Below are 25582 nucleotides of genomic sequence, written 5' to 3'. Positions count from 1 at the left end.
ATTTTTAATTACTATCAGATAGAAAGATGCAGTTCTGTAGCCCACAATAATTTATGCAATGTAAAAGCAATGTTTTATACAATGTTTCATGACTTTGATTTAGAAAAAATATGTATCAGAGTTGTAGAAATGATGATTATTGTGTGAATATATATATGGGTACAAACATACCTATGGTAGGGAGTCTTGGCTAGCATATTAATCATAGATTTCTGACTCCAGGAATTGGGGCCTTAATTAGATGCCAGTAAATGTAGATGAGAGAGTTACTTCAATTCTTAAATCCTAATATAAAAGGAAGGTACCATAAACCCAACAAGCAAAAAAACACCTTCATCTGGTTTTCTCTCAACCTTTTCTCCTTTGCCCTAATCACATTACCCTCAACTCTTCTCTGGTCAGGGAAGTTATATTCTGAAAACAAGTAATTCACTTTTTACAGATGTACCTTTCTACACAACAAATGATAGCAGAGAACACCATTTCTAAAATCACCACCCTATCAATCTTCTTGTATTAACTACACTTGACTCTTCACTCCATTACTTTGTCTATCTCTAAGGCAAACTTATGTTTTTGTTCTACTGTCTGATCTTCTAGATTTTCTTTTTTTGAACATAATTCCTTGCAAGATAATGTCTATTCCTTTGAATCTAAGCATGAATGCTGAAATAGAGCTCAGAGATGATTTAATACAGTTCTTTAATTTCACACTTGAAGAAACCAGGGTTCAGAAAAGATAAGGGCATTGTCCAGAGTCACACAGCCAGTAGTAGTGTCTGGAAAAAGAACACAGGCCACCTGATTCCCAGTTTAATGTACTTAATCCTACTCTAGCATTTTTGAACTTCCATTAAAAAAAAACAAAAACAAAAAAACTTACATTGTGGGTCTGGTGTTTTTGCCAAGCTTTGGGATACTAAAATAAGAATCATTTCTATACACTTTACTTACTTAATATATTGTTTATTTATTGGCTGCCTCCACAAGTAGAATGTAAGCTACATGAGGGCAGGTGTTCGTGTCAGTTTGGTTCACAGTCTATATTACCACTGCCTAGAAACAGAAAATACCTGGCAACAGTGAAGGCACTTGAAAAATGTGCTGAATGAGTATCATGTGGCTACTATCCCTCACAGTTTGCAAAATAGACAAACTGTAAGTTACCATGCAATTTATGGATATTATTACAGAAAAATGAAGAGGCTACACATAGAAACAGACTCAGGCAGGTGGGGAAGGCCAGGCACTGGAGGATAATAAAGGAAGGAAAAGCACCCCAGCAGAGAGAACAATATGATGACAGAGAAGAACTTACCAACCATGGTGGGCAGGACAGGAGTGAGATGACTGAAGGTGGGCAAGTTGGGAGGTTCAAAAGATATTCATGTCTACTGTATATAAGCAGGAGACTGTTGGAATGTTGCCTGAAACCTGGGGGGAAAATTGCCACTGGCTCTATGGAGTTGGTAGTTGAAACCATGAAAAAAGTGAACCACCCCAGTTCAGGAAATTGTACTGATGGAATATCATTTTAAAACTGTATCCAGAATTCTCTACCCAGGGTATGAGAGTCCACAGATTACCTGACAAACTTGTACCCACTTATTTGCCTTGGATTTATCTGTCCACATGTTTATCATTACTACTTGACAGTGATTTTGGATAACTGTTCATATTTAGTGGATAATGATGATAATTGGAAATTTCAGTTCTCATGTCCAGTTAGGGCTCTCTCTATTCTACTCAACTTTAAACACTCCAAAGTAAAATTATTTACATTTTTATAGTTATATGTTGAATAACAATAAGTTCTATTTGAAGTACCAGTTACTCACCATTACTTCTTAGAGAAAAGGTATGTGCTGTGTCCCCAAGTCTAATTATTTCACCAGAGGATTCTGCTTCATCTCCATCCCAAGAGGGTCCCAACTCCTCAGATGACAATGGGGAGCACCTGAAAGAGTTCACAGCCTGACTGACCACAGAGGACCCTTACCATGGGACCCGATCTCCACCCGTAATTCCACTCCTACTTTAAGCAGGCTGCTGGGCCTGGGCCCAAGGACAGAAAAAAGATTCTTATCACATCTTGCTACTTAGCTATTTTATTCTGACTGATATATTAAAATTGGAAATAATAGTATATAACGCATCAAGGATTTATATGGAAAAACACGCACACTGAGTGGTAAACACTGGTTATTCTTTAGGTGTAAGAGTAGAGGGGAGTCAGGGTAGGGCATTAATTTTACATTAAATACCTTGTATTGTTTCATTGTTGCACTCATTTTGCTTAAAAACGTCTAATAATGAAAAATAAAGTCTAGAAACTTCATCTTACAGTGGACTCTTTTGAGACACTTTCTCCAAGGCACTATACTTAAAAAAGAAGGCATTTCCTGTATTTTCAAACCATGACCAACTCCATTTAAAAAATTGAGCATCAGATATTTAAAATAAAGTCATAGCATCACATTCAACCTCTAGTTTGCAAAGAAGTACAACTCAAACCAGTAATGACATATTTGACTATGAAAGCAGCAGAAATTTTGAAACTCTGCTATTGGTCAATGATACTGGTTCAAGAATGGGCAGTAACCTGGTACTTTTACACTGCTGGTGGGTATACAAATAGGCATGGCCCTTTTGGAAAGCAATTTGGCAACTTTTACTAATAGCCTTAAACATTCATTTTCTTTGACTCTGAACATAGTCTAATGATAGGAGATGAGAAAGAAAAAGAAAAAGAAAGATATTTATCACATTAAAAAAATATATATATAAAACAAAGTAGGAAAAGAAACCTCCACTTTAGAGTAATGGTTTAATAAATTCTAATGCAACCATATAAATGGTATGTTGAGAGTGATTAAAAATGATTATAAACAAACAACAATGTAAGTTATGGTCCATGTGGTGTGGCAGGGCTCCAGGACATATTCACCAAATGCAATAAATGTGCCTTACTGATGAAAGGGGATGTTGATATGGGAGGAACTGGGTGGGGGTGGGGAGTGGGGTATATGGGAACCTCCTATGATTTTGTAACATTTTGTGTGATCTATTTAGCTTTTTAAAAAAATGAAAAAAAAAAGATTATAAACAGTTTAACAACTTGGGAAAAGACTTGATGTGTTAAATTTAAAAAATGCAAGAAACATTATATAGACAATATGACTAAATCCAAAAAAGAAAAAGCATAGTAAAAAGATTTAAAGTACAACAAAATGTTACTGGCAGTTGCTTAGTTTTAAATGGTAGATTTCACCTTTTTTTCTGCTTCTTTTTTATTTCTCTATCTGCACTTTTCAAGTTTTCTACAAGGAATATGAACTACTTTGAAGATCAAGGGGGAAAAAAATGAAAAAATGAGTAATGCTGAGAATTAAGCATTATATATAGCCCAAGGTTCTTAAAACACCTCTAGGAAGGTTTTACACAAGAAATTAGTAAAAAATTTTGTTGTTTTTTTGTTGCCATTATGGAATACTGTGTGCAATTTTAACTCATAGGAGGAGGAAAAGCATAACTTGTTTTAATTAAATTCACAGACTTTGAGTGCTACCTTCCAAAGGAAACTCTTTTCCATGATGATTTGGATTCTTTGGTACTTTCTGGCTTTTCCAAAGGTACTCCTCGGTATGATTCTTTAAAACCCTGTTCAGTGTCACCTATTTAGAAAAAACAACATCATCACTACTATACCTATATAGAGTCAACACTACTGTATTTACATAAGGCATAGGGAGAGATGAGGACAGTAAGGTAACCCCAACCCCTCCTAGTAAACTGGGCTCTTGTGAAAGTGAAATTAGAAAGAACTAAATCATCATCCCTAATGAGCATAGATTGGTAACAAAAAAACAATACAGGTGTTGCTTTAAAGAAAGGTTCTACAATTGTGTTAGCAAAGTTTTAGTTCTTAAGCTAAGTCATAGGTTTATTTTTATTCCTTTTTGTCTACCTGTAAGGATGTCTGATGCAATCAATCAAGATGGATAGGGTACGGCTTCAGAAAAACATGACTGTGTAAACCTACCTCAAACTCCCAAGATAATCATGCCTTAATCTAACTAAGAGTCAGACTACATCAGTGAGCCAGGAGGTGATTCTGAAGGTTATGCTCCAGCAGGTCTCAGAGTCAGACTCCACAAAATGCCATAGTAAACAAAGCCACAAACAAAAGTGCTCCTGAGGGAGCCTAGAGATAGACACCATAGGCAAGCCACATGGCCACATGAAATCAACACCCTCAATTCCCTCTATATGGGAATATATCAAAAGCTATTTCCCCAGTATAACATAGTTATACTTCAGTATAAATCCCCGATTCTTCTACTTCTATTTGAACTTGTAATTTCCAATTTACTTATTATACATATTTCTCAGAGATTTAACGCTTACAGATTGTTCTATGTTGGTGGAGCCCTGAAAACCAACAGAAATGTACCCAACTCCTACTCTACAGTTCTTCGGGTTTGCCCTGGACAACTAACAAAACGATGATGATAGACTGGCCCCAGCCCAAAAAGAAGGAGTATCTTCAACTGCAAGCAAAACAATTCCATTCCTCTGCCCCATAATATCTATGTCCCTTCTCAGCCTAAAGTAGTTAGAACGGACATGGTTCCAAATCACACAAAAATGAAAAAATGAACAAAAATAAGGGGGCAGTTTAACTACTGACTAAAGCAGATTTCATGTTATTGCAGTTATCTTGTGTTAACTGGGTAACACATGACATTGATATTAAAAAAATACATTTTTAAAAAGGAAAAAAAAGTCAGACTACATCAAATCAAGGCTTGGATAAAATGTTTCCTAAGACTAGTAGTTGTCCATCTTTTTTTCTACCTGACCATACTTAAGGAATACATACTTTCATCAATGGCAATAACTCACTAGGGCAACGATTTTAGGAGGGATGTGGGTGAAAGTTCCTAAGATTTGGAACATTCCTCTGGATATCCCCATTCCCATTTCTACATACCCACCTTTATTTTTTTCTATTTCTATATTCACCAAGCAGCATTTTAAACTATTTATGTATACTGACATTTTTTTAACCTACACCACCATGAAGACATCAGATGGAGAAACTGAGGCTTAGAGAGTATCAATCATACCGTGAGGGGCAGAACTTGGCAATGAACCCTCAGTCTGCCTTCAAAGCCCTTGTTCTTCAGTAGCAAATGACAACTGGCTCAGGTACCAGGTAGACGCTACCTTGCACAGCTGATATGAATACCAATAATAAGGATTTATTTCCCCTCATTGTTAAGTGGCATGTTGAAGAATCTGATCAGCTCTATGTAATAGTGCCAAATAAAAAGACTGAAGTTACAGAGTTGAGTATCAGACCTTAGAAAAAGTTATCCAACTAAGGTAGTGCCATATAGAGAGGCCCCATCTGAGCTACTTCCTCCTAGAACTGCTCAGTTTAGCACATACTACCAACCTCCTTTGGGAATCTCCCTCAGTATTTCACTATCACCAGACTCAAGGGTATCTTCCAGTTCTGTTCTGGTCTCTCCATTCCCAATGCCTTATCCTAGCTAGGCCACCACCATCCCTCTAAAGCACTAAATTGTAAAACCTGGCTGTCTGCACATTTTAAGTTAATCTTAAAATCCTTAGTCAGAGGGGGCTTTTCAACCTCTTAACCTTCCTGCTAAAAAGACTGAAGAGCCAAGCCACAGGGCATCCAAACACCTACTGGTAGTCTGGAAGTAGGTTAGTTTCACATGTGGTTCTTTTTTCTTTTTTCTTTTTTAAGAGAAGTTGTGAGCTTACAACACAATCATTCATAATGTGCAGAATTCCCACACATCATGCCACCACCATGTGGTTCACTTTTGATACTCTTTTCCAATTCCTCTGTTGTATGTTTAATATATGTATTAGGGCTGTCTCCCTGAATTGAGTTTTTACTTTCTCTGAGAGCAATGAATATGACATGCAGCTTGAAATCCTCCCAGAGTATCCAGGCTGGTACTAAATATACATTAAACACTTAAAATTTTACAAAATAAAAAAATAAATTTCCCATGTGGCATGCTGGATCTTTCCTTCTAGTCTTTACCTATACTTTTTTTTCTTTTATGATAAAAAATCATATATTTGGAATTAGCCAGCTAGACTCGGTTTTAACGATCCCAATTTTGTTGACTACATCCAAAACATCAGTCAGGAACCAGTCGAACATGTGTCTTCTTCTCTCCATCAGGCCTGATCAGGGTGTTGACCTAGTCCAGGTCAGTGTTATAGAGCTTCTTCACAGCCTGTTTGATCTGGTGCTGGTTAGCCTTGACTTTCACAATGAAATCAAGTGTGTTGTTGTCTTCGATTTTCTTCACGGCTGACTCAGCGGTCAGGAGGAACCTGATGATGGCATAGTGGTCACACTTGTTTCTCCTGGGGGAGCTTTTCGAGAGGTTATTTGGGCTGTCTCCTGAGATGCAGAAGGTGGGTGATATGCAGATCTTTGTGTGTGTGTGTGTGAGTGCAGACACCTTTCAGTACTGTCTTCTTGGCTTTCATATCCTTTGTTTTGGCTTTGGTTTGGGGAGGGGCAGTAGTTTCATTCTTAAATTTCGGTGCTATCCTTGCAAAAATGCTATACACACTTTAAAATTTTTTTAGCAGCAAGGCTAAATAAAAAGTAGAATACTATCTCTAACTAAATATTTTAAGGTTAATTTTGAATGTTGTAATCATAACATAGCTCTCATCATCAAAAATGTAGGAATTAAGAATGATGAGTCTACCCAAATATTTTGCCCTTATTTACATTAATTGTTGTTGCTGCTGAAAGCTTCCTTTTGGAAAATTTTACATTTTAACAATGAACATGTATTTTTCCACTAATGACACATAACATTATATACCTTACTTCCTAGAAATTGGATTTAAAGAGCCAAAGATTATAAAAAGCTTTTATACATTGTTGATCCAGTTTAAATAACCATAACCCTTTTGGAAAATAGCATTTAATAATGATCTTCATAGTTATCACTTAAAACACAAAGACAAAATTTCACACAATAAATTGTTGCAATTTGGGGAAAAGAGTAAAATAACTAATATTCAGGCTGTCATAAACCTAAATGCAGGTGCTTACTGATACCTTGCCAACATCCAAATTTGTAACATATATGGCAGTTCTGATATGGGAAATTTTAGAGTAAGGAATATCATGAAATAATTGGAAAATATGTAATTTTAACCAGAAATTTACCTTTCCTTAGATTAGCCTTAAAGTAATTTACAAGCAGTATCCAAGGTAACAAGGGACATGATGACAGTCTAGGATAGAAAGCTTTCAACCTCTGGAACAGTAAGAATTAAAAATACACAACTTAATTATGTATACTTTATCAGGTATACTATTTTAATGATTCTGCTTCCACTGAAGAAAAATGAAGGCAAAAAGATAAAAGACAAAAAGACACATAACATAAAGTGTAATCCAAACCAAATTTCCAGTTTTAAACTTACTTTTCTCATGAGATGTTTCACTGATGTGTTCTGTAAGATATTCCAATAATCCATCAAATATTTCTAGGAGATTCTTAATAGATTCTTTATCTCCTTTCACTATATTTTCTCCTGAACACAAAATATAGAGCTATTAAAAGTTTAACCAAGAAATCTGCAACCCTTATAATCTTGAAATGAATATACCATTGTGAAAACACTGTTCAAGAATACAAGAACCTTTAACCCAAGAGAAGCAATTACATGAATATTAAAAACATAAATTTCCTGCTAATTATATCTGAAAAAAGCAAACTGAATATGTTTGATAGTAATTCTCTGGCATATTCCTTCCATTCTCAAGAAGCAAAATAATTTGACTTAAGAAAACATAGTAAGATTTATACCAAAATTAAAAACAGCCAGCAAAATTTTATTAGGTCTGATGAAAAAAATGGCAGAAGAGAACGTTATTTCCAATTGTGGTAACTTACTCCTAGATGGTAGTTTGTTCAGCAGAAAACAGTGATATTAAAACAAAACAAAAAAATAAAAATAAAAATAAACAAAAACAAAACAAAACAAAAAACTTGTTAAGATATCTTCATCAGTAATTCATGGTTTTGTTTTGTTTTTTTCTTCTCCATATTTGGTCCATTCCTATTCACCATCTGTAGATAATATCATGTTTCTACTTAAAACCTGTTTACGGCTCCCTTTCTAAATTTCTAGCCCTACATATAAAGCCCTGTTTAATCTCTATCCCACCCCCAACCTCTTCAATCTCATCTCCCACCACATCCACTTTATACTCAGAAGTTAATCTGTAACTGGCTCATAGATTTCTAACAAATGTTAATTTGAAATGTTGGATAGAAATGGGCTGGTAAAAGCATAGAAACCTGTCATATTTATTGTCACCTAAAATGGATTCCACAGCCTAGACTCCAATCAACATCAGGTATGGAATTTAACTCTTGGCAAACTCTCAATCTTTGGGAGATCATGCCTGACATTCTTATAAGTTCAAACCAGTATAGGAAATGCAGGAAATTTGATATTTGAGAGAATATACATTCATACTTCAGCCATGGTGCAAAACAAAAGTACAAGTAGAGACAGACAATGATTGACAGTTTTTTTTTTTCTGTTTAAAACAACAAACAAGAAATCGTGTTTCCAAACCCTATGTTTTTCTGGTTTAACAAGATATACAAGTACATCCCATGGGCATACTTGAGACCTCTGTTTCCAGGATGGGGAGCATACCCTGCCAACCCAGCAACTAAGACTACCAGCCAGAATACAGTGCTTCATGGTGTATAAGAATCTGCTTTAAACAGAGGACAAGTAGAAAAAAGCTGATTTGCAGTCTATTGGAAAAGGTAAACAGTTTTGCAACTTTTCAGGGAAGGGTGTTATTTGTTAAGGAGAGCTCTGCATTAAAAAGTTCGATAAACTTAGACAACCTAGTGTCTAACACAAATGCCAGAAATTGTCATACTCAGGGAATAAAGCAACTTCAAACTGCAAAAGAACAGGGAAACTATGGGATTATCCCTCAAGATGAACTGTCTTCAAATTGATTTACTACATTTACTCACCTACAATTGCTCTAAAAAACTTAAGACAGTATTTTTTCTTTGCAAAAAATTTGCTGTCAGTAGCAAAAGATGTAAGTGACCCGTCCTGATTAACATTTATCTCCCTTAACTACTGTTAAAGAAAAATGAACAGTACAAACCTTTTAATGATTCAAAGTACAGTTCCAAATCCCAGAGACTGTTTCTGTTCACTAACTTGAAATAATTTATTGGAATAAGCCTCATTTTCTATCTACAAATAGTATTTAGAGATATATTTGGTGTGTTTGGTTTTAGAATACTGCATGATATACTTTATTTAGGGAAATGGCTCAAAAATGGTTTAAAGTTTTAATTTTTTTTTGGAATAGGTAATATTCAAAGGTATAAAAGGTATGTGATGAAAAGTTTCCTCCTGTCCTTTTCCAGCAGCCCTGAAGCTCCCCTGCTTGGAGGAAATCAGTCAAAACGGTTTCTTGTGTAGTTAATGCTGTCAACTCCATATATATTCTCCACCTTTATTTTACAAAAAGCATCATATTCTGCAAATTATCATTGTAACTAGACCACATTTTTCTCATGTAACAATATATAGGAGATTGTTCCACCAATGTGGGATATTGTACATAAAGACCATCCTCAATCATCTTTTACAGCTTCATCTTACAATTCATTGCATGGAGCTATCGTAATTTAACTAGTCCCTGTTAACGGACATTTAGGAGTTTCCAGTCATTAGCAAGCAGCATGGTATGCTTTAAAATAACGAAACAACCAAAAACACACCTCTACCAGCCAGAATGCCTACAATTCAGATAAGCTTCCTTACAGACTCAACATCTGACTCTCCTTTAAAATCTCACATGCACGATCGCTTGAACTATACCATTTGACTGTCTTGGGTCAGTCTTGCTGCTTAGTGTATTCTGTAAATTTACTCATTTGATTAAGGAAACAATGTCTGGGGGGGGTCTAACAAATTATTTTAGTGAAATGCATAAATAAATGATGGTTAAATATATACCAACCTGTTATGTGAGATAAGCTGACCTGCAGGTAATCCAAGGCCAGTGAATCAATTACTGCTTGTACATTATGTGCCTCATCCTCTTGACTTCTGGGAATAGCTATGAGGTCTGTAAAAAAAAGTTATATAATTTTGCTTCTGAAACGGTCCACATTTTTATCTGTTTGTCTCTGACCAGGTTTTTGAGTAAGCTCAACTGCTATAAATGCATGCTGTGCCCAAAGAGAACAATCTATAAAGTACAGATAAAGCTTACAGAGTTTGATTTTCACACAGGAGAATCTTCACTTATTCAACTAACATATATGTACATGATATATAACAAGCACCATGCTAATGGAAGCTAAAGGGGCTCTTGGATTCGAGGAGGTGCTCATACTCTAATAAGGCAGGAAGGCAAAGCATGGGGTGAGACTTTAACCTGTAACTGTGGGCTTTCCCAGTGTACCATGAAAGAATAAGTAACAATAGCAGGTGTGGGCTACGGAGACACATAGATTCATCATGGTGGTTGGCTCTGGAGTTCAGTGCCTTGTCAGTGGGCCCTACCTGGGAATTTATGTTTGAGTATGATAGTTGGACACAGATGTGAATTTCTACACATACCTCTTTTATCACTTTTACTAAACCTGTGGTTGGTGTTGGGGTTGGTGTATACCCAGGAGACTTCAATCTCTGGACTGGCCATGTGCCAGCTGCGCCATGAGCCTCAGGAGAGTTGCAGCTCCTACCTCGTTTGTTGGACTTGCCTAGGTCGGCTAACAGGGCGGTGAAGATGGTCAACCACCACACCAGGGAACTGAGAGTGCCTACATCTCCAAGCAGGAGAATCACATCCATCCACCATGGATCTAAGCCCCCTCTCCATACAGAGGTTGAGCGGACATCGCCAACCCAGGGTCCATAGGATGGAGGAATAAAATATGGATTAGAGTGAACTTTCTGGTATTCTACTAACACTATGGAACTATTGTGGCTAGTAATGGAAGAAACTATAGCATTGATCTGGAGAAAGTGGCCAAGGTAGTTGCTGAGGGCAGGAAGAGGGAAGTAGAAATGAGATGTAGGGGCATTTTCGGGACTTGGAGTTGTCCTACACGATACTGCAGGGACAGATGTTGGACATTATATATCCTGCCATAACCCACTGAATGTATGGGGGAAGAGTGTAAACTAGAATGTAAACTATAATCCATGTGGTTCAGCAGTGCCCCAAAATGTATTCACCAAATGCAATGAATGTGCCACAATGATGAGGGAGGTTGTTGATGTAGGAGGAGTGGGGGTGTGGGGTATGGGGTATGTGGGAACTTCATATTTTTTTTTTAAGATTTTTTATTTCTCTCCCCTTCCCCCCCGCCCCCCACCGCCCCAGTTGCCTGCTCTCTGCGTCCATTCACTGTGTGTTCTTCTGTAACCGCTTCTATCCTTATCAGCGGCACCAGAAATCTGTGTTTCTTTTTGTTGCATCATCTTGTTATGTCAGCTCTCCGTGTGTGCAGCGCCATTCTTAGGCAGGCTGCACTTTCTTTTGCGCTGGGTGGCTCTCCTTACGGGGCGCACTCCTTGCGCTTGGGGCTCCCCTATGCAGGGGACACCCCTGTGTGGCACGGCACTCCTTGTGCGCATCAGCACTGCACATGGGCCAGCTCCACATGGGTCAAGGTGGCTAGGGATTTGAACCATAGACCTCCAATGTGGTAGGCGGACGTCCTGTCCATTGGGCCAAGTCCACTTCCCCATATTTTTTAATGTAACATTTTTTTGATTTCTGTATCTTAAAAAAAAAAAAAGGCAATTAAAAAAAAACAATAGCAGGTGTGAATGGAGGAATCTTTCATGTCGGTTTTTTTTGTTTTTGTTTTTTTGGAAGATTTATTTTTATTTATTCCCCCCTGCCACCTGCACTTGCTGTCTGTTCTCTGAGTCCATTCGCTGTGCATTCAACTGTGTTTGCTTGTCTTCTCTTGTCTTCTCTTTAGGAGGCACTAGAAACCAATCCTGGGACCTCCAACGTGGGAGAGAAGCACCCAATCGCTTGAGCCACCTCAGCTCTCTGGTTTGTTGTGTCTCTCATTGTCTTTCCTCTTTGTTTCTTTGTTGTTGTGTCATCTGGTTACATCAGTTTGTGGCACAAGCCAGCTCTCCGAGGCACAGGCCAGCTTCACCTTCGCCAGGAGGCCCCAGGAACCGAAACCAGAACCCCCTACTATATGGTAGACGGGAGCCCAAACACTTGAGCCACATCCACTTTCCTTATATGTCCTGTTGAAGTAGCCTATTAAGAATTATGGAGGGAAGAGGATTGGGCTCCTGTCTATGGAGGTTCCTGGGCTCGGTTCCCAGGGCCCCCTGGTGAAGGCAAAACTGGCCCGGGCAGCATGGATGATGCAACATACAGATACACTGAGGAGAGACAGTGAGAGACACAACAAACAAAGGAGCTAAGGTAGCTCAAGCAATTGAGTGCCTCTCTCCCAAGTCCGAAGGTCCTGGGATCAGTTCCTGATGCCTCCTAAAGAGATGAGAAGACAAGCAGACACAGAAGAATGACCCAGAGAGCAGTGAGCACTAGAGTGGGCACAGGGGCGGTGGTAGATAAATACATCTTAAAGATTTTAATATCACATTCGGTGTTTCTCCTCTGATTCTGAGGGGAAGATCAATGTTTAGGGGCAGGAAAAAGAAAGTATTTTAAAAGACTGGTGTAATAACTATATGCCAAACATAATTACAGAGTCTCAATTAGGTTGAGACTAGCATCAAAGATACCAGCTAGAGGCCATCTCATCAATTCAGGAAGTAAGGATACCACTCATTTTAACAATGGGAATAGAAGACAGACTACAGATTTTATAGTAGTTAATGTTTATAAACTATGAAAAGAGACAGAGACAGTAGAGGAATCTGTGCATAAGGCTCTGAGATATGTAACCTGGAATACAGCAAAAACCATGTGGCAACCCTGAAAAAAATGAGCAAGTCACAACTTACAAAATGATAGGACATAAGAATTTATTAACCTTCTCCTTGACAAAGTAGGTTCATAAAGTACAAAAACAATTCTCATTTCTAATAATGGTTAAGTAACAAGACCTAGGAAGTTTCTGAGCTTCATTCAATTTTTTAAAGTCATCTGAGCTTTACCATACAGTCGCTTTTTCAGATGACTTTAAATATATTTCGTTTTTAAAATGCTTAACGGGGAAGTGGACTTGGCCCAATGGACAGGGTGTCCGTCTACCACATGGGAGGTCCACGGCTCAAGGTCCCAGCCTCCTTGACCCGTGTGGAGCTGGCCCATGCGCAGTGCTGATGCGCACAAGGAGTGCCATGCCACACAGGGTGTCCCCCGTGTAGGGGAGCCCCACGCGCAAGGAGTGCACCCCGTAAGGAGAGCCACCCAGTGTGAAAGAAAGTGCAGCCTACCCAAGAATGGCTCCACACACAGGGAGAGCTGACACAACAAGATGATTCAACAAAAAGAAACACAGATTTCCAGTGTCACTGATAAGGATAGAAGCGGTCACAGAAGATCGCACAGCAAATGGACACAGAGAGCAGACAACTGGGGGAGGGGTGGCGGAGGGAAGAGAAATTTAAAAAAAAAATGCATAATGGATTTTCTATTCTATAATGTTTCTTTGCTGAGGCTGGAAAATGGCTAGATTGCTGACTTTGTGCCTTTAAAATGCACCCTGCTTTGACAGTGGCATACTTTCTGTGGCTGTAGGAAATTCACCTGCAGTCTAATGTGCTTTTCAGGAAATACCTTTCTACTCAGATCTTGAGATATTTAAAGTGGCATGACTTAGGTCTGGGTGAAATATAAAGTCTTCTACAATGCAAAAAAATTGTTTTGAATAAAAGGATTCTGGAAAAAAATCTTTGAAGAAATATCTGCAAAAAGGGTGTGACTTTCACAATGCATTAGGCCTAATTAAACAATGATTATCAAGAACCAAATGATTCAATCAATGTTGTTACTATGGGTGGGGCCCCTATTTAAGGTACTGAATGCAATATTTAGATAGAAATAAGATGTAAACGAAGAAAAAATACAAGATCTAATAATTACATAAAGGATCTAACCAAAAGCACTAGGAACTTCTGGCTCAAGATATAGACACAATTACTCCTGCCTTTTAGTACCCTTACCTGGTACCCTTTCTCCCAAGATTGACTGATAAAGAGCAATAAAAACATTAGCATCACAATCTTCAAGTTCTCGTATCCTCAGGTGTATATGACATTTGGAAAGAAGGTTATTGGCAATGGTTATCCACTCTGTTGGGAAAGGAAGGGAAAAGATCAGCCTTATATAGTTTTAGGAAATGCCATATACTTACATTAAAAAATAACAATAAATCCCCACCAAAGGAGACACTGAACTCCACAGACGTTAAAGAATTTGTTACAGAATTTCAAATACACTACTAGACAAGATTTTTGAAAATAAGTAATTTCTTGGGATAACTTCCAGACAACTATAATTTTAATGAAATCAACACTGATGTAAATATAACTCTTAACTCTTGCAACCTAAAATCTTAAATTTATCTGTGGATTTTATTCTATAAACTTACATAGATGTTTTCTGTTAACACATATTTACAAGTAAACAGGAATATAATGGCATAAACAAAACAGTTTCTGTTCTTGAAAATCTGAGGCTGCAAGAAACTAATTAATGGCTGTTGCTTCAAATTCCCAATAGTACCGGACATGTTTTTACCTCAATTATCTTGTGCAGGTCAGGATTTCTCTGGTGCCCAAATAATGGTGATTAACTTAGGTTGTTAAAGACTAGAACAAGGACAACACCACTGCATTTTTGTTCATTATAACGTTTGGTTTTAAAGAAAATATGGGAAATACAAAAAAAATCCCTGTATATACACCACCTAAACTAACCATTGAAGTTTCCTGTGTACTGCCCCGCCCCTCTCAAGACATTGCTGGGATTAGCAAAGAATTTCAAGTGTTTCTCAACCAAAGGTAACTTGGAAAGCTTGAAACACTTGTTCCCTATAACGACATGTGATTAATTGAAAAACACTTTCATTCCTTATTAAATACATCTCCAAAATGTTCTGGAAACAAACGAGCATTATTGGGGGTGTTAAGGCATAGAAATTCCTCCATCACCACAGCTTTCCATCAAGGCGCATCGCCTCCTCTCCTCATGTCTATTTCTCACAGCTGACCAAACCATGACAACTGGTTTGCACGCTGTCCTGATGCGACGGATGAAAGCGTCCTAGTCAACCAAATCAATTCGCGTACGCAAGGGCGCAAAGTACAATGACACGTGACCAGATCCTTTCTGACTGTTCTTTGGCAACTAGGATGCCGGTTTGCTACCGGCCTCGCCACAGGCCAGTGCCCTCCTCCACCTCAAATTGCTCCTCCACGCGGAGAGGAAGCGGGACTGGGAGACACTCTCTAGGGGACCCACGGACTGCGATGTTTTCCCGAAAGTCACAAACCCCGCCGGCAGATCAGATCTACGTTCAGCTCGGACCGAAGTCTCAAGATAAAATGGACATGGGCTCTCGGAGAGTTGAGTGGCTTTAGCCCACACGCTGCAAGGATCCCGGCCGAGACTCACCAGACCCTGAGCCGGCCATGTCGCGGAGGCAGGCAGTCGCCTGACTCCCAACTGGGCACGCGGAGGACGGTGTCCGGGAAGGACCACACAGCGCAGACACAGCAGCTGAAAGAGCGAAGACGAAAGGAAAGTGTGGGGAAGGAGGGGTGAAAGAGGGAGGGACGTTAGAACGGCTTCTCGCCGCTGATTGGTCATTAGAGGAGAACTTCCTTTCGCTGCACGCGCCTAGGTGGCGGTTTGCGGGATCTAGCTACCATTCTGCGCCAGCAAGATCCAGCTGAGGAATTTTCAGGTGAGTGGGTTTGCCAGCCCAGGTCGCCCACCGTTCGTGACAGGTCTCCCCGGGGAGTTAGAACGGTACTTCCGGAAATATTTAGTTATGTATCCCTCCGCCGACGCTAGGAAGTAGTGCCGTCGATTCTCCCGGTGGGCGGAGAGCAGCCACGTGACAATGCCAGGCTCCGCCCTCCCTGCCATTGGTTGAGGGCGTGGAGGCTCTCTGGAAACGTAAACATTTTCCAGTGGGTAGAGCGGGTGGGCTTGTCCTGATTGCTTTATCATCTAGGCTGAAGGGTGAGGTGGATTGCTTACGGTGTGTAAAGAGAAACAGATGAACTGAAGAGGGTGTGAAGCACCTTCTCCACCACCCCCCCTCCCCGCCAGGGGTGATTGGCCCCGGATAGGAAAGGAGCGAAAAACGGGCGGGTACGAGGGCGGGATCGCAGGGGGAGGGGTGAGAACATGGCGGATTCCGGAACGCCGGTGGGCGTTGCGGCCTCTGCGCAGGGGGCGGGATAATTAGGTCATAGAGCGGTTCCCAGCATCCTTTGGGGCGGAGGAGGCGGTCCAGACTATAAAACCGGCTGCCGGGACGCAGCCGGCACCTCATTCATTTCCACCGCTGTATTTTCGTGCAGCTCAGGTCCTAGTCATCCCCGTCTCTCCGCCGCTTCCGTCACCGCTAGGCTTCGCAGTCGCCGAAGCCTCCCCTAGCGGCTCCTCGCACCCGATTCTCTCTACTTCGTTCCCCACCAACCGCAACCATTGACACCATGTCGGGTTATTCGAGTGACCGGGACCGCGGCCGGGATCGAGGGTAGGTGTGGGAGCCGACCTGTCAGGCCCGCGGGTGGGGGATGGGAGGGCCATGAAGGTGGCGGGGCGCGGCGCACGGTGGGAACCTCCGCTTTCTCAGCCTCTTTTGGCGTCCCCGATCCTATCTTTGGGCAAGTTTTGATATTTATCTAAGTATGATTACAAGAGATTTGCCTGTCAACGGCTCTCAAGTTCACTTTTTGGGGATGAGAGGGGGACTCCTGGGACTCCGCGACTTAGCGGCTGTTAAAATTCGGAGGAGCGTGTTGGGAGGGGAGGAAAGCGCGACGCTTTGAGGAGGACGAAGTATCCGACTCTAGATGCAGCCATTAGGGAAGTTTCAGGAGACCCGGGAGTTCGGTGGGAGCGAGGGGGCCGTTTCCGAAGCCATTGCGGCGGTGAGGACAGAGTGATGGCCGGCGTCGCCGGGTTCAGCCATGTGGCTGAGCCGCGGGTACAAAATGCCGGCCTCGGACATGGCGGCGGCGCCTTTGTTACCCCGCCCGGCGGAGGAGCTCAAAATGGCAGCGTCGAGAAAATGTGGCGCAGAGAGAAATGCGAGACAAAGGGGGAAGCGCCGCCCCAGCGGGAACGCCGCCCGGCCGACTCCGCCCGGGCCGGGACTCCTCCCCCGGTAGTCGCGGGCTCCTCCTTCGCCTATTCCTTAGGTTATATAATTTGATCGGGAGCTCTTCCGCAGGATCCCCCCAATTCGATTCATTCGTGTAAATGTCCCCGAGACCCTGTTTCTGCTCTCGATGCCTGTGCTCTTCCTTTGACCATTCTCAAAATCAAAGCTACATTACTTGAAAACTGCAATGTAAATAACGTTACTGTCAGGCTCCTCCTCTTGTATTAGCCTTCCGACAAGTAGATTTAATTAAGCCTCTGGGAAAAACTAACCGTAAGCTGTCTGTTCTGGTAATAAGAACTTTGGTGTTTAAGCAGACACTTTCTGACTTAAATAAAGTCTCTTTGGAACGTCAAGAAATGAGATTTATGGTGTTAATTGTGACTGTTGCGAGAATGATGATTGCTAAGGGCGGTGCTAGGTTTTGTATCTCCAGAAGCATGCTTTCAGTAACCTGTATATAAACCTATGCACAGGTGCCTGGAAGATATGAATAATTATTATTTTGTTAATTTCAGGTTTGGTGCTCCTCGGTTTGGAGGAAGTAGGGCAGGACCCCTATCTGGAAAGAAGTTTGGTAATCCTGGGGAGAAACTAGTTAAAAAGAAGTGGAATCTTGATGAGCTGCCCAAATTTGAGAAGAATTTTTATCAAGAACACCCCGATTTGGCTAGGCGCACAGTGGTGAGTAATATCACATGACTTCTTCATCTAGTGAAGTAAGTAAAAATCTGACCACAAGTCTTGCAAATTTAGAGAGATACATGTTTTTTTGGCCTCTTAGTTGGGAAAGAAATGTAACCCACTTAAAACAGGTGGCTTTGAATTTTTCTATTTCTTGGAATGGTTAAATAATAGAATAGGTGGTGCTTTATAGGGTTTTCATATGTGGGTGTGGATCTAGATTAAAAATCAAGGCCGTTTAAAGTAGCCTTGATTTTTATTTAGTTAGGGAGGTTGTGGTGCCACTTATTAGGTTATTATTGTCTTACAGCAAGAGGTGGAGACATACAGAAGAAGCAAGGAAATTACAGTTAGAGGTCACAATTGCCCAAAGCCAGTTTTGAATTTTTATGAAGCAAACTTCCCTGGTAAGTGTTTCGAATTTCCTACTTTTGTTCTCCTCTTTCTCGGCATAAATAATTTATACTAAGTTGATGGTTTTGATTACAGCAAATGTCATGGATGTGATCGCAAGACAGAACTTTACCGAACCCACTGCTATTCAAGCTCAGGGATGGCCAGTTGCTCTAAGTGGATTGGATATGGTTGGAGTAGCACAGACTGGATCTGGGAAAACGTTATCTGTAAGTTGGGGAGAACTTATCCTGTAAAATATACTGGAATAGGGAAAGTAGATTTGGAATATAAAGAAACTAAGGGTATTTTAATGAAACTGTTTTTCTTCTATTCCCTTAATAGTATTTGCTGCCTGCCATTGTCCATATCAATCATCAGCCATTCCTAGAGAGAGGTGATGGGCCTATTGTAAGTGTACATGTTTTATGAGTATGTTAAATGTGTAGTATAGAGGTGTAGAATACATAGCAAAAGGCGTCATGATTTTCGATAGTAATGTTTCAGCTGGAGATAAAACTGCTTTGGGTATTGGACAGTAGGGCACAATAGAGAATTATCTGCCAGTGTAACACTAATAAATTAGCAGTTTAAGACTAGGATTCTAGGTCTGTGCCAAAAGCTGTTTGGTATTATTTTTGAGGTATTGGGGAATGAACCTGGGGCCTTGTATTGTGAAAAGCCAGAGCTCAACCACTGAGTCATATCAGCTTCCCTGAGTTGGTTTTTTTGTTTGATTTGCTTGTTTCTTGTGTGTGTTTGTTTTTTGGTTTTTTTTAAAGGAGGCTCGGGGAACTGAACCCGGGACCTCCCATGTGGGAAGCAGGTGCTCAACGGCTTGAGGCACATCCACTCTTTGTTTTGTTTTCCTTAGTGCTTGGTGCTGGCACCAACTCGGGAACTGGCCCAACAAGTGCAGCAAGTAGCTGCCGAGTACTGTAGAGCATGTCGCTTAAAGTCTACTTGTATCTATGGTGGTGCTCCCAAGGGACCACAAATACGTGATTTGGAAAGAGGTATGTAATGGAAAAGCTTCTGTTTGTCACTTTAAGGATGCCAAAAGTTCTATATTTGTGGTTACATATATATATTTTATTGAAGGTGTGGAAATCTGTATTGCAACACCTGGAAGACTGATTGACTTTTTAGAGTGCGGGAAAACCAATTTGAGAAGAACAACCTATCTTGTCCTTGATGAAGCAGATAGAATGCTTGATATGGGCTTCGAACCCCAAATAAGGAAGATTGTGGATCAAATAAGAGTAAGTGTTCATAAAAATATTGTTTTTCCAAATTTAACTTTTAAATTCATTTCTTAAAGTATTGTAATTTTTATTTTAACCAAAAATTTCTTTAGCCTGATAGGCAAACTCTAATGTGGAGTGCGACTTGGCCAAAAGAAGTAAGACAGCTTGCTGAAGATTTCCTGAAAGACTATATTCATATAAACATTGGTGCACTAGAACTGAGTGCAAACCACAATATTCTTCAGATTGTAGATGTGTGTCATGATGTAGAAAAAGATGAAAAGTAAGTTTCATAGATCTTAAAAATGTTTAGTTGGGTGGAATTTGAATATATTGATTTAAAACTAGTCTGCCAATCCTTCTGGAAATCTATTTTTCAGATAGTTTTTTAACTACTTATAGCGTGCCTATAGAAAAAGGAGCTCCTATCACATGGTCTGCTTAAGGACCAGCGGTAGAATTTGGCTTGATAAGTGGTTAAGGAGCTGTTTCCTCTTTGATTTGTAGCCATATACATTGAACTTGCTTCACTGATAGTCAAAATTTGGACCATAACTGTGATGAACTTTAAAAATTCATTTTGTCCCCCTTCTTCCCAGACTTATTCGTCTAATGGAAGAAATCATGAGTGAGAAGGAGAATAAAACCATTGTTTTTGTTGAAACCAAAAGAAGATGTGATGAGCTTACCAGAAAAATGAGGAGAGATGGGTATGTATTAGCTTCCTCCAATGAAGGATATATGTTTTAGTTGAGCTTAGTAAAGGGCAAACCTTAGTAAAGGGCACACCTTAGATCAGGAGTAGTAATGGAGTTTCATGGATGGGAATCACCTGTATTTACATTTCTCTCAAGTGAGATAGTGGGATTGTGATCTAGAATGGTTAAGCACTGAACTAAAAATCAGCTATCAAACATGAATCTATATAGTTTATTTTTAATTTAGGTGGCCTGCCATGGGTATCCATGGTGACAAAAGTCAACAGGAACGTGACTGGGTTCTAAATGGTAAGTATTTCAGTTGGAGAGTCCCCCAGCCCCCAATCTGGAACTCGATTGAGATTAATGATCATATATGTGTCGTCTTTTTGTAGAATTCAAACATGGAAAAGCTCCTATTCTGATTGCTACAGATGTGGCCTCCAGAGGGCTAGGTTAGTACAAACTCGCATTCGTGGCTTGGTTTTCCAGAAGATCTCCATACAATTTTTTTAAAGAAAGTCTATTGCTTTCTTTAACCTCTGCATTTTTCTAAGTTTTTTTTTCACATAAAGGTGCAGTCTTTGTGGCAAGGCCTAGGCATGACAATCGGAGGACTCGAGGGGGATGGAGGACTAGTGATCGGCTGGCTGCTTCCAGTCGATTAGAGAGGTGAAAAGCTGAAAGTGTGCCAGTAATCTTCAAAAGGCAGAACCTACCACCTCTGCCCCGTAAACTGTTCTCTCCGGGGGAAAAAAATGGAACTTATCCTCACAGTTCACTGCCGTGGTATTTCTTCTGTCCCATGCTTTGCATGACTGCCATGGTACAGCATTGTTTCAAACTGTTCACTGTGATCTGTGGGTCTTTGAGTTTCAGTGAGTTTGCTGAAATGTCGAAGAAATATTTCCAAACTTCAATGTTCAATGAAATTTTTGTTCAAGTTTGAAATGGAGAGAGCAGCTTTAAAAGGTACTAAAGCCTTTTACAAATTGGTGAGTACTGGCACATGAGATCTAGAGCAGGAACAACTTCTTACACATATAGTCAGTGGGAAAGAAAGCAGTCCTTTCAAAGTTCCTCCCTCACCACAGTAGTCGTCATGTCGAGACCTGCCAGAGAGAGACACATTCTCAAGTGAATCCTGGCTTCTTGGAAGCGCTTGCCTAGACGAGACACAGTGCATAAAAACAACTTTTGGGGGACAGGTATGTTTTTCTTGCAGCTGCGGTTGTAAGGTCTTGGCAAGACGAGCAGTGTGGCCAGAGTTTTGAACTTCTGATGAGTGTGTAATGCAAAGGACCCTGTACATTTTTGTTTAAAGGTCCTCAAAATGAGCACATGAAGAGGTTGCTGTGAACTTTTAAGTGGCCCTACTGCGCAGAAGCATTCAGATGTCACTTGATGATCTGTAAGGGGACTTGCTGGTTGGGAATGCGCTAGGGAATACACGATCCTTTTGGTAGGCTCTTATCTGTATCACTGGGTGGGTGATGAGACATAGAGATGACATGTGCTTTTTGTTTTTTTGTTTTTTCCTCCCCCCTCTCAGCCTCAGTGGTATTCCTACAGGATAACCATTTTAACTGTATTTTTTGCAGCCCGTACCTTCTTGGGAGTACAATTGTCTAACTTTTTATTTTTGGTCTGGCTGTTGTGGTGTGCAAAACTCCGTACATTGCTATTTTGCCACACTGCAACACTTTACAGATGTGGAAGATGTGAAATTTGTCATCAATTATGACTACCCTAACTCCTCAGAGGATTATATTCATCGAATTGGAAGAACTGCTCGCAGTACCAAAACAGGCACAGCATACACTTTCTTTACACCTAATAACATAAAGCAAGTGAGCGACCTTATCTCTGTGCTTCGTGAAGCCAATCAAGCAATTAATCCCAAGTTGCTTCAGTTGGTTGAAGACAGAGGTTCAGGTAAGACCAACCTTGGATAAGAAATGTTGGTTTGGGGTCACATATTTGTCTACAAATCCATTTAAATGGAGTCAGAAGGTAAGTAAAATCTTCAGGGTGAAACAAGTAGAGATGTTGTAAAACACTCCATATCTATAGTGCATACAGCTACCCAGTTTCTCGTGTTTGTGCCATAAAAATGATGTGTTTACGATGTTTTTTTTTTTATTTTTTGGACAGGTCGTTCCAGGGGTAGAGGAGGCATGAAGGATGACCGTCGAGACAGATACTCTGCAGGCAAAAGGGGTGGATTTAATACCTTTAGAGACAGGGAAAATTATGACAGAGGTTACTCTAGTCTGCTTAAAAGAGATTTTGGGGCAAAAACTCAGAATGGTGTTTACAGTGCCGCAAATTACACCAATGGGAGCTTTGGAAGTAATTTTGTGTCTGCTGGTATACAGACCAGTTTTAGGACTGGTAATCCGACAGGTACTTACCAGAATGGTTATGATAGCACTCAGCAATATGGAAGTAACGTTCCAAATATGCACAATGGTATGAACCAACAGGCATACGCATACCCTGCTACTGCAGCTGCGCCTATGATTGGTTATCCAATGCCAACAGGATATTCTCAATAAGACTTTAGAAGTATATGTAAATGTCTGTTTTTCATAATTGCTCTTTATATTGTGTGTTATCAGACAAGATAGTTATTTAAGAAACATGGGAAAAGCAGAAATGACTGCAGTGCAGCAGTAATTATGGTGCACTTTTTCGCTATTTAAGTTGGATATTTCTCTACATTCCTGAAACAATTTTTAGGTTTTTTTTGTACTAGAAAATGCAGGCAGTGTTTTCACAAAAGTAAATGTACAGTGATTTGAAATACAATAAATGAAGGCAATGCATGGCCTTCCAATAAAACATTTGAAGACTGAATTAAGTGGAAATTGTACTTTATTTTACTTATCTAATGTCATGTAAAACTTGGCTTATATGGTCTTTTTTTAATTCACAAAAACTAAATGGACAGTTTCCTTTTTTGTTTCTTTAATTTCAGGGGTGGGGGTTGGGGTCCTGGAAAACTTGTTTAGAAGGATCTATAGTGCAAGACTGAGTGAGATTGATGCAAATATTTGCATGAAGGTTCTCTGTCAATAGCAGTCAACCTCAGGCGAGTCAAATGTAAGTCAAGCCTGTTTATTTATAAACAGAATGACTTAAATAGTAAAAATAATAAAAATAGTTGTATGGCCCACCCTCAAACTGCTCAGTGTGTTAGAACAACATGGATGACCTTGATCCTTCTCAGAGTTATCATTTGAAAGGCTCCAAATAACTTCCTCTCTCGAAAGAGATTGTATTCATGCACTTGGCTGTATCGTTAATAATTGACATGTTGAACAGAGCTGAAAGACTTTGGTTGCCCTGTAGAATTGTTGACCAAAAGCTAAATTTGAGTCTCTTTAATTGATTTGTCCCTAGTTCAGGTTATGGGTGGTCTTCATGGGCTTTTGGGGTTGTTAACTGTAGTCACACTGGAAGTCATGAATGGCTTTCTAATAATTCAGGGAACTTAAGAGGTCTTGAAATTAAGGTCTATTTTCAGACTAACAAAAACGACCATCAAATTGGTTAATCAGGAGGCAACATTACCAAAAAGCACAGTGAAAATACAAGTTTTCATATAAAGTTCAACATGGTCTTACTGTTAGGTCAAAGGGAAATCTTTAGATTTAACTTAAGCTAACCATTTTACTCTAATCCTTTATAGGTTTGAATGCCATCACAGTTTTTGTGGTTTTTTTCAAGAAGGTCTTCATGAGACTTGAAAAGTCTGATTACTAAACTGAGTCTTTAATTGGTAGGAATTCACTTGGGGGGAGGGTACAGAGTGGTGTGAATAGGACTAATTGAAAGCTGGTTCAGCCTCTGTTTGTTGAACAGTATTTAATGGCATGGGTAGTCAAATTTAATATGAGAGGCTTTCAGGGTAGGTGGGAACATCTATTACTGTTTAACTGTCTAATGTCTTAACGTGAGCCTTTTAATTTGTAAATGAAATGATGTGGGGCTGTGGAAGATAATTACCTTTCATATAAGTTTTAAAAGACTCCACTTTTTAGCATGTGTGTTGTGTCCAGCTTGTGGTTGTCTTAAATAATAAATGTGATTTTTTTCTCCCCATTCTCTCTTATTTATTTGCTTTTTCTAGAACTCCTCACTGGTATGAGTTTCTTGAGTGTGGGAAACTCGCTATTAATGCATAGCTTTGCAGTTGATTACTACAGTTGCATTCCTTTAATACTGTTTAGTTTAAGGATTCTTTGGAATCCTTGCACACGTGCTTCTGCCAAAAGATTTCCCAAGCCTGTCTTAACACCTTATGGTAAAAAGACCTGTTTTACATTTATTCATTTGCTCTAAATAATTACGCTTTTCATGAACTGCCCCTTCCTGGTAATACAGTGATGTGGTAACATGTTCCTTTCACCTGGACAATGAAACTTTAAAAGTTTGCAGAACTAGGAGTAAAAACCATGGGCTTTGGAATCGGCCATTTTTTCTGAATCTGGGATGTACCGCTCGCTGTTAACGGCTTGGGCACTTGAGATCTATAACTTTAAATGGAGGTTGTAAATTCTGCTGGGTAATCTGGGTCCCACTTGCTACATACTTTGATGCCCAACTCTTAGAAGAAATTGCGTAACAGGATTCATGTATTTCAGTGGTTCTCAAATGTGCATGAGCATACCTGGGGTCCTTGATAAATAGAACGTTGCCAGGCCGCTAGCCCGCGGTTTGTTTCTATCACGTTACCAGGTGATGCAGATGCTGGTTCTTTGAGAACCGTTGCAATATGTGAAGGAATTTACCCGTTTCCCCCTCCCCTGAAGTTAAGCATCGAGGCAAAAAAAAAACTATGGCTTAGGCCGGTTGGTGTCAGCATTTGCGTGGAGGTACGAAGGCGTGGGTCAACTGTTACAAGAATTATTTTCGTGTATTAGGACTGTAACTGGTATTCGGGGAGTGAAAGGAATGTCGACTCAACAGCGTCTGGCAATAGTGAGATGTAATAATCCTTAAGGGTGCTGGCGAAATCGCGATAAGAGCAATTGGAGGGGCGAGGTTTGAGCAACTCGTTACTTCGCTAATGCGAGGAACAGAACGGCGAGTTAAAGGAGAGAATACATTTCCTTCCTGGTCAGGGGTT

General features: G+C 40.1%; 2 protein-coding genes across 7 annotated transcripts in view; one reads left to right on the top strand and one right to left on the bottom strand.

The window, feature by feature from the left end:
* The window catches only part of CEP95 (centrosomal protein 95), a 43920-nt gene extending 28094 nt beyond the window's left edge, over window positions 1-15826 (bottom strand). For all 3 annotated transcript variants that reach the window (XM_012523529.4, XM_058284537.2, XM_058284538.2), the window contains exons 1-6: window positions 15701-15826; window positions 14248-14376; window positions 10091-10198; window positions 7501-7611; window positions 3569-3674; window positions 1839-1957 (exon numbers count right to left, since the gene is read on the bottom strand). In XM_012523529.4, coding sequence (XP_012378983.1) covers window positions 1839-1957; window positions 3569-3674; window positions 7501-7611; window positions 10091-10198; window positions 14248-14376; window positions 15701-15719 — 592 coding nt within the window. In that variant the 5' untranslated portion in view covers window positions 15720-15826. The remainder of the gene's footprint in view (window positions 1-1838; window positions 1958-3568; window positions 3675-7500; window positions 7612-10090; window positions 10199-14247; window positions 14377-15700) is intronic.
* Window positions 15827-15862: 36 nt separating this feature from the next.
* On the top strand, window positions 15863-23307 carry DDX5 (DEAD-box helicase 5). Of its 4 annotated transcripts, none has more exons than XM_058284539.2 (14): window positions 15863-15992; window positions 16618-16796; window positions 17945-18110; window positions 18421-18517; window positions 18600-18733; window positions 18849-18914; window positions 19378-19519; window positions 19605-19765; window positions 19861-20033; window positions 20350-20460; window positions 20696-20757; window positions 20844-20903; window positions 22159-22383; window positions 22603-23307. In XM_058284539.2, the coding sequence occupies exons 2-14, from the start codon at window positions 16753-16755 to the stop codon at window positions 23004-23006; spliced, it is 1845 nt and encodes a 614-aa protein (XP_058140522.1). In that variant the 5' UTR covers window positions 15863-15992; window positions 16618-16752; the 3' UTR covers window positions 23007-23307. The 4 variants fall into 4 exon arrangements, with proteins under 4 accessions (XP_058140522.1, XP_058140525.1, XP_058140523.1 ...); XM_058284542.1 differs by lacking the exon at window positions 15863-15992 and adding an exon at window positions 16207-16292; XM_058284540.2 differs by lacking the exon at window positions 15863-15992 and adding an exon at window positions 16214-16405.
* Window positions 23308-25582: the final 2275 nt, after the last annotated feature.

Source organism: Dasypus novemcinctus, chromosome 21 (genome assembly GCF_030445035.2).
Source record: "Dasypus novemcinctus isolate mDasNov1 chromosome 21, mDasNov1.1.hap2, whole genome shotgun sequence".
NCBI lineage: Eukaryota > Metazoa > Chordata > Mammalia > Cingulata > Dasypodidae > Dasypus > Dasypus novemcinctus.
Note: the sequence above shows the minus strand (reverse complement) of the source record. Positions and strands in the feature narration are given on the sequence as shown.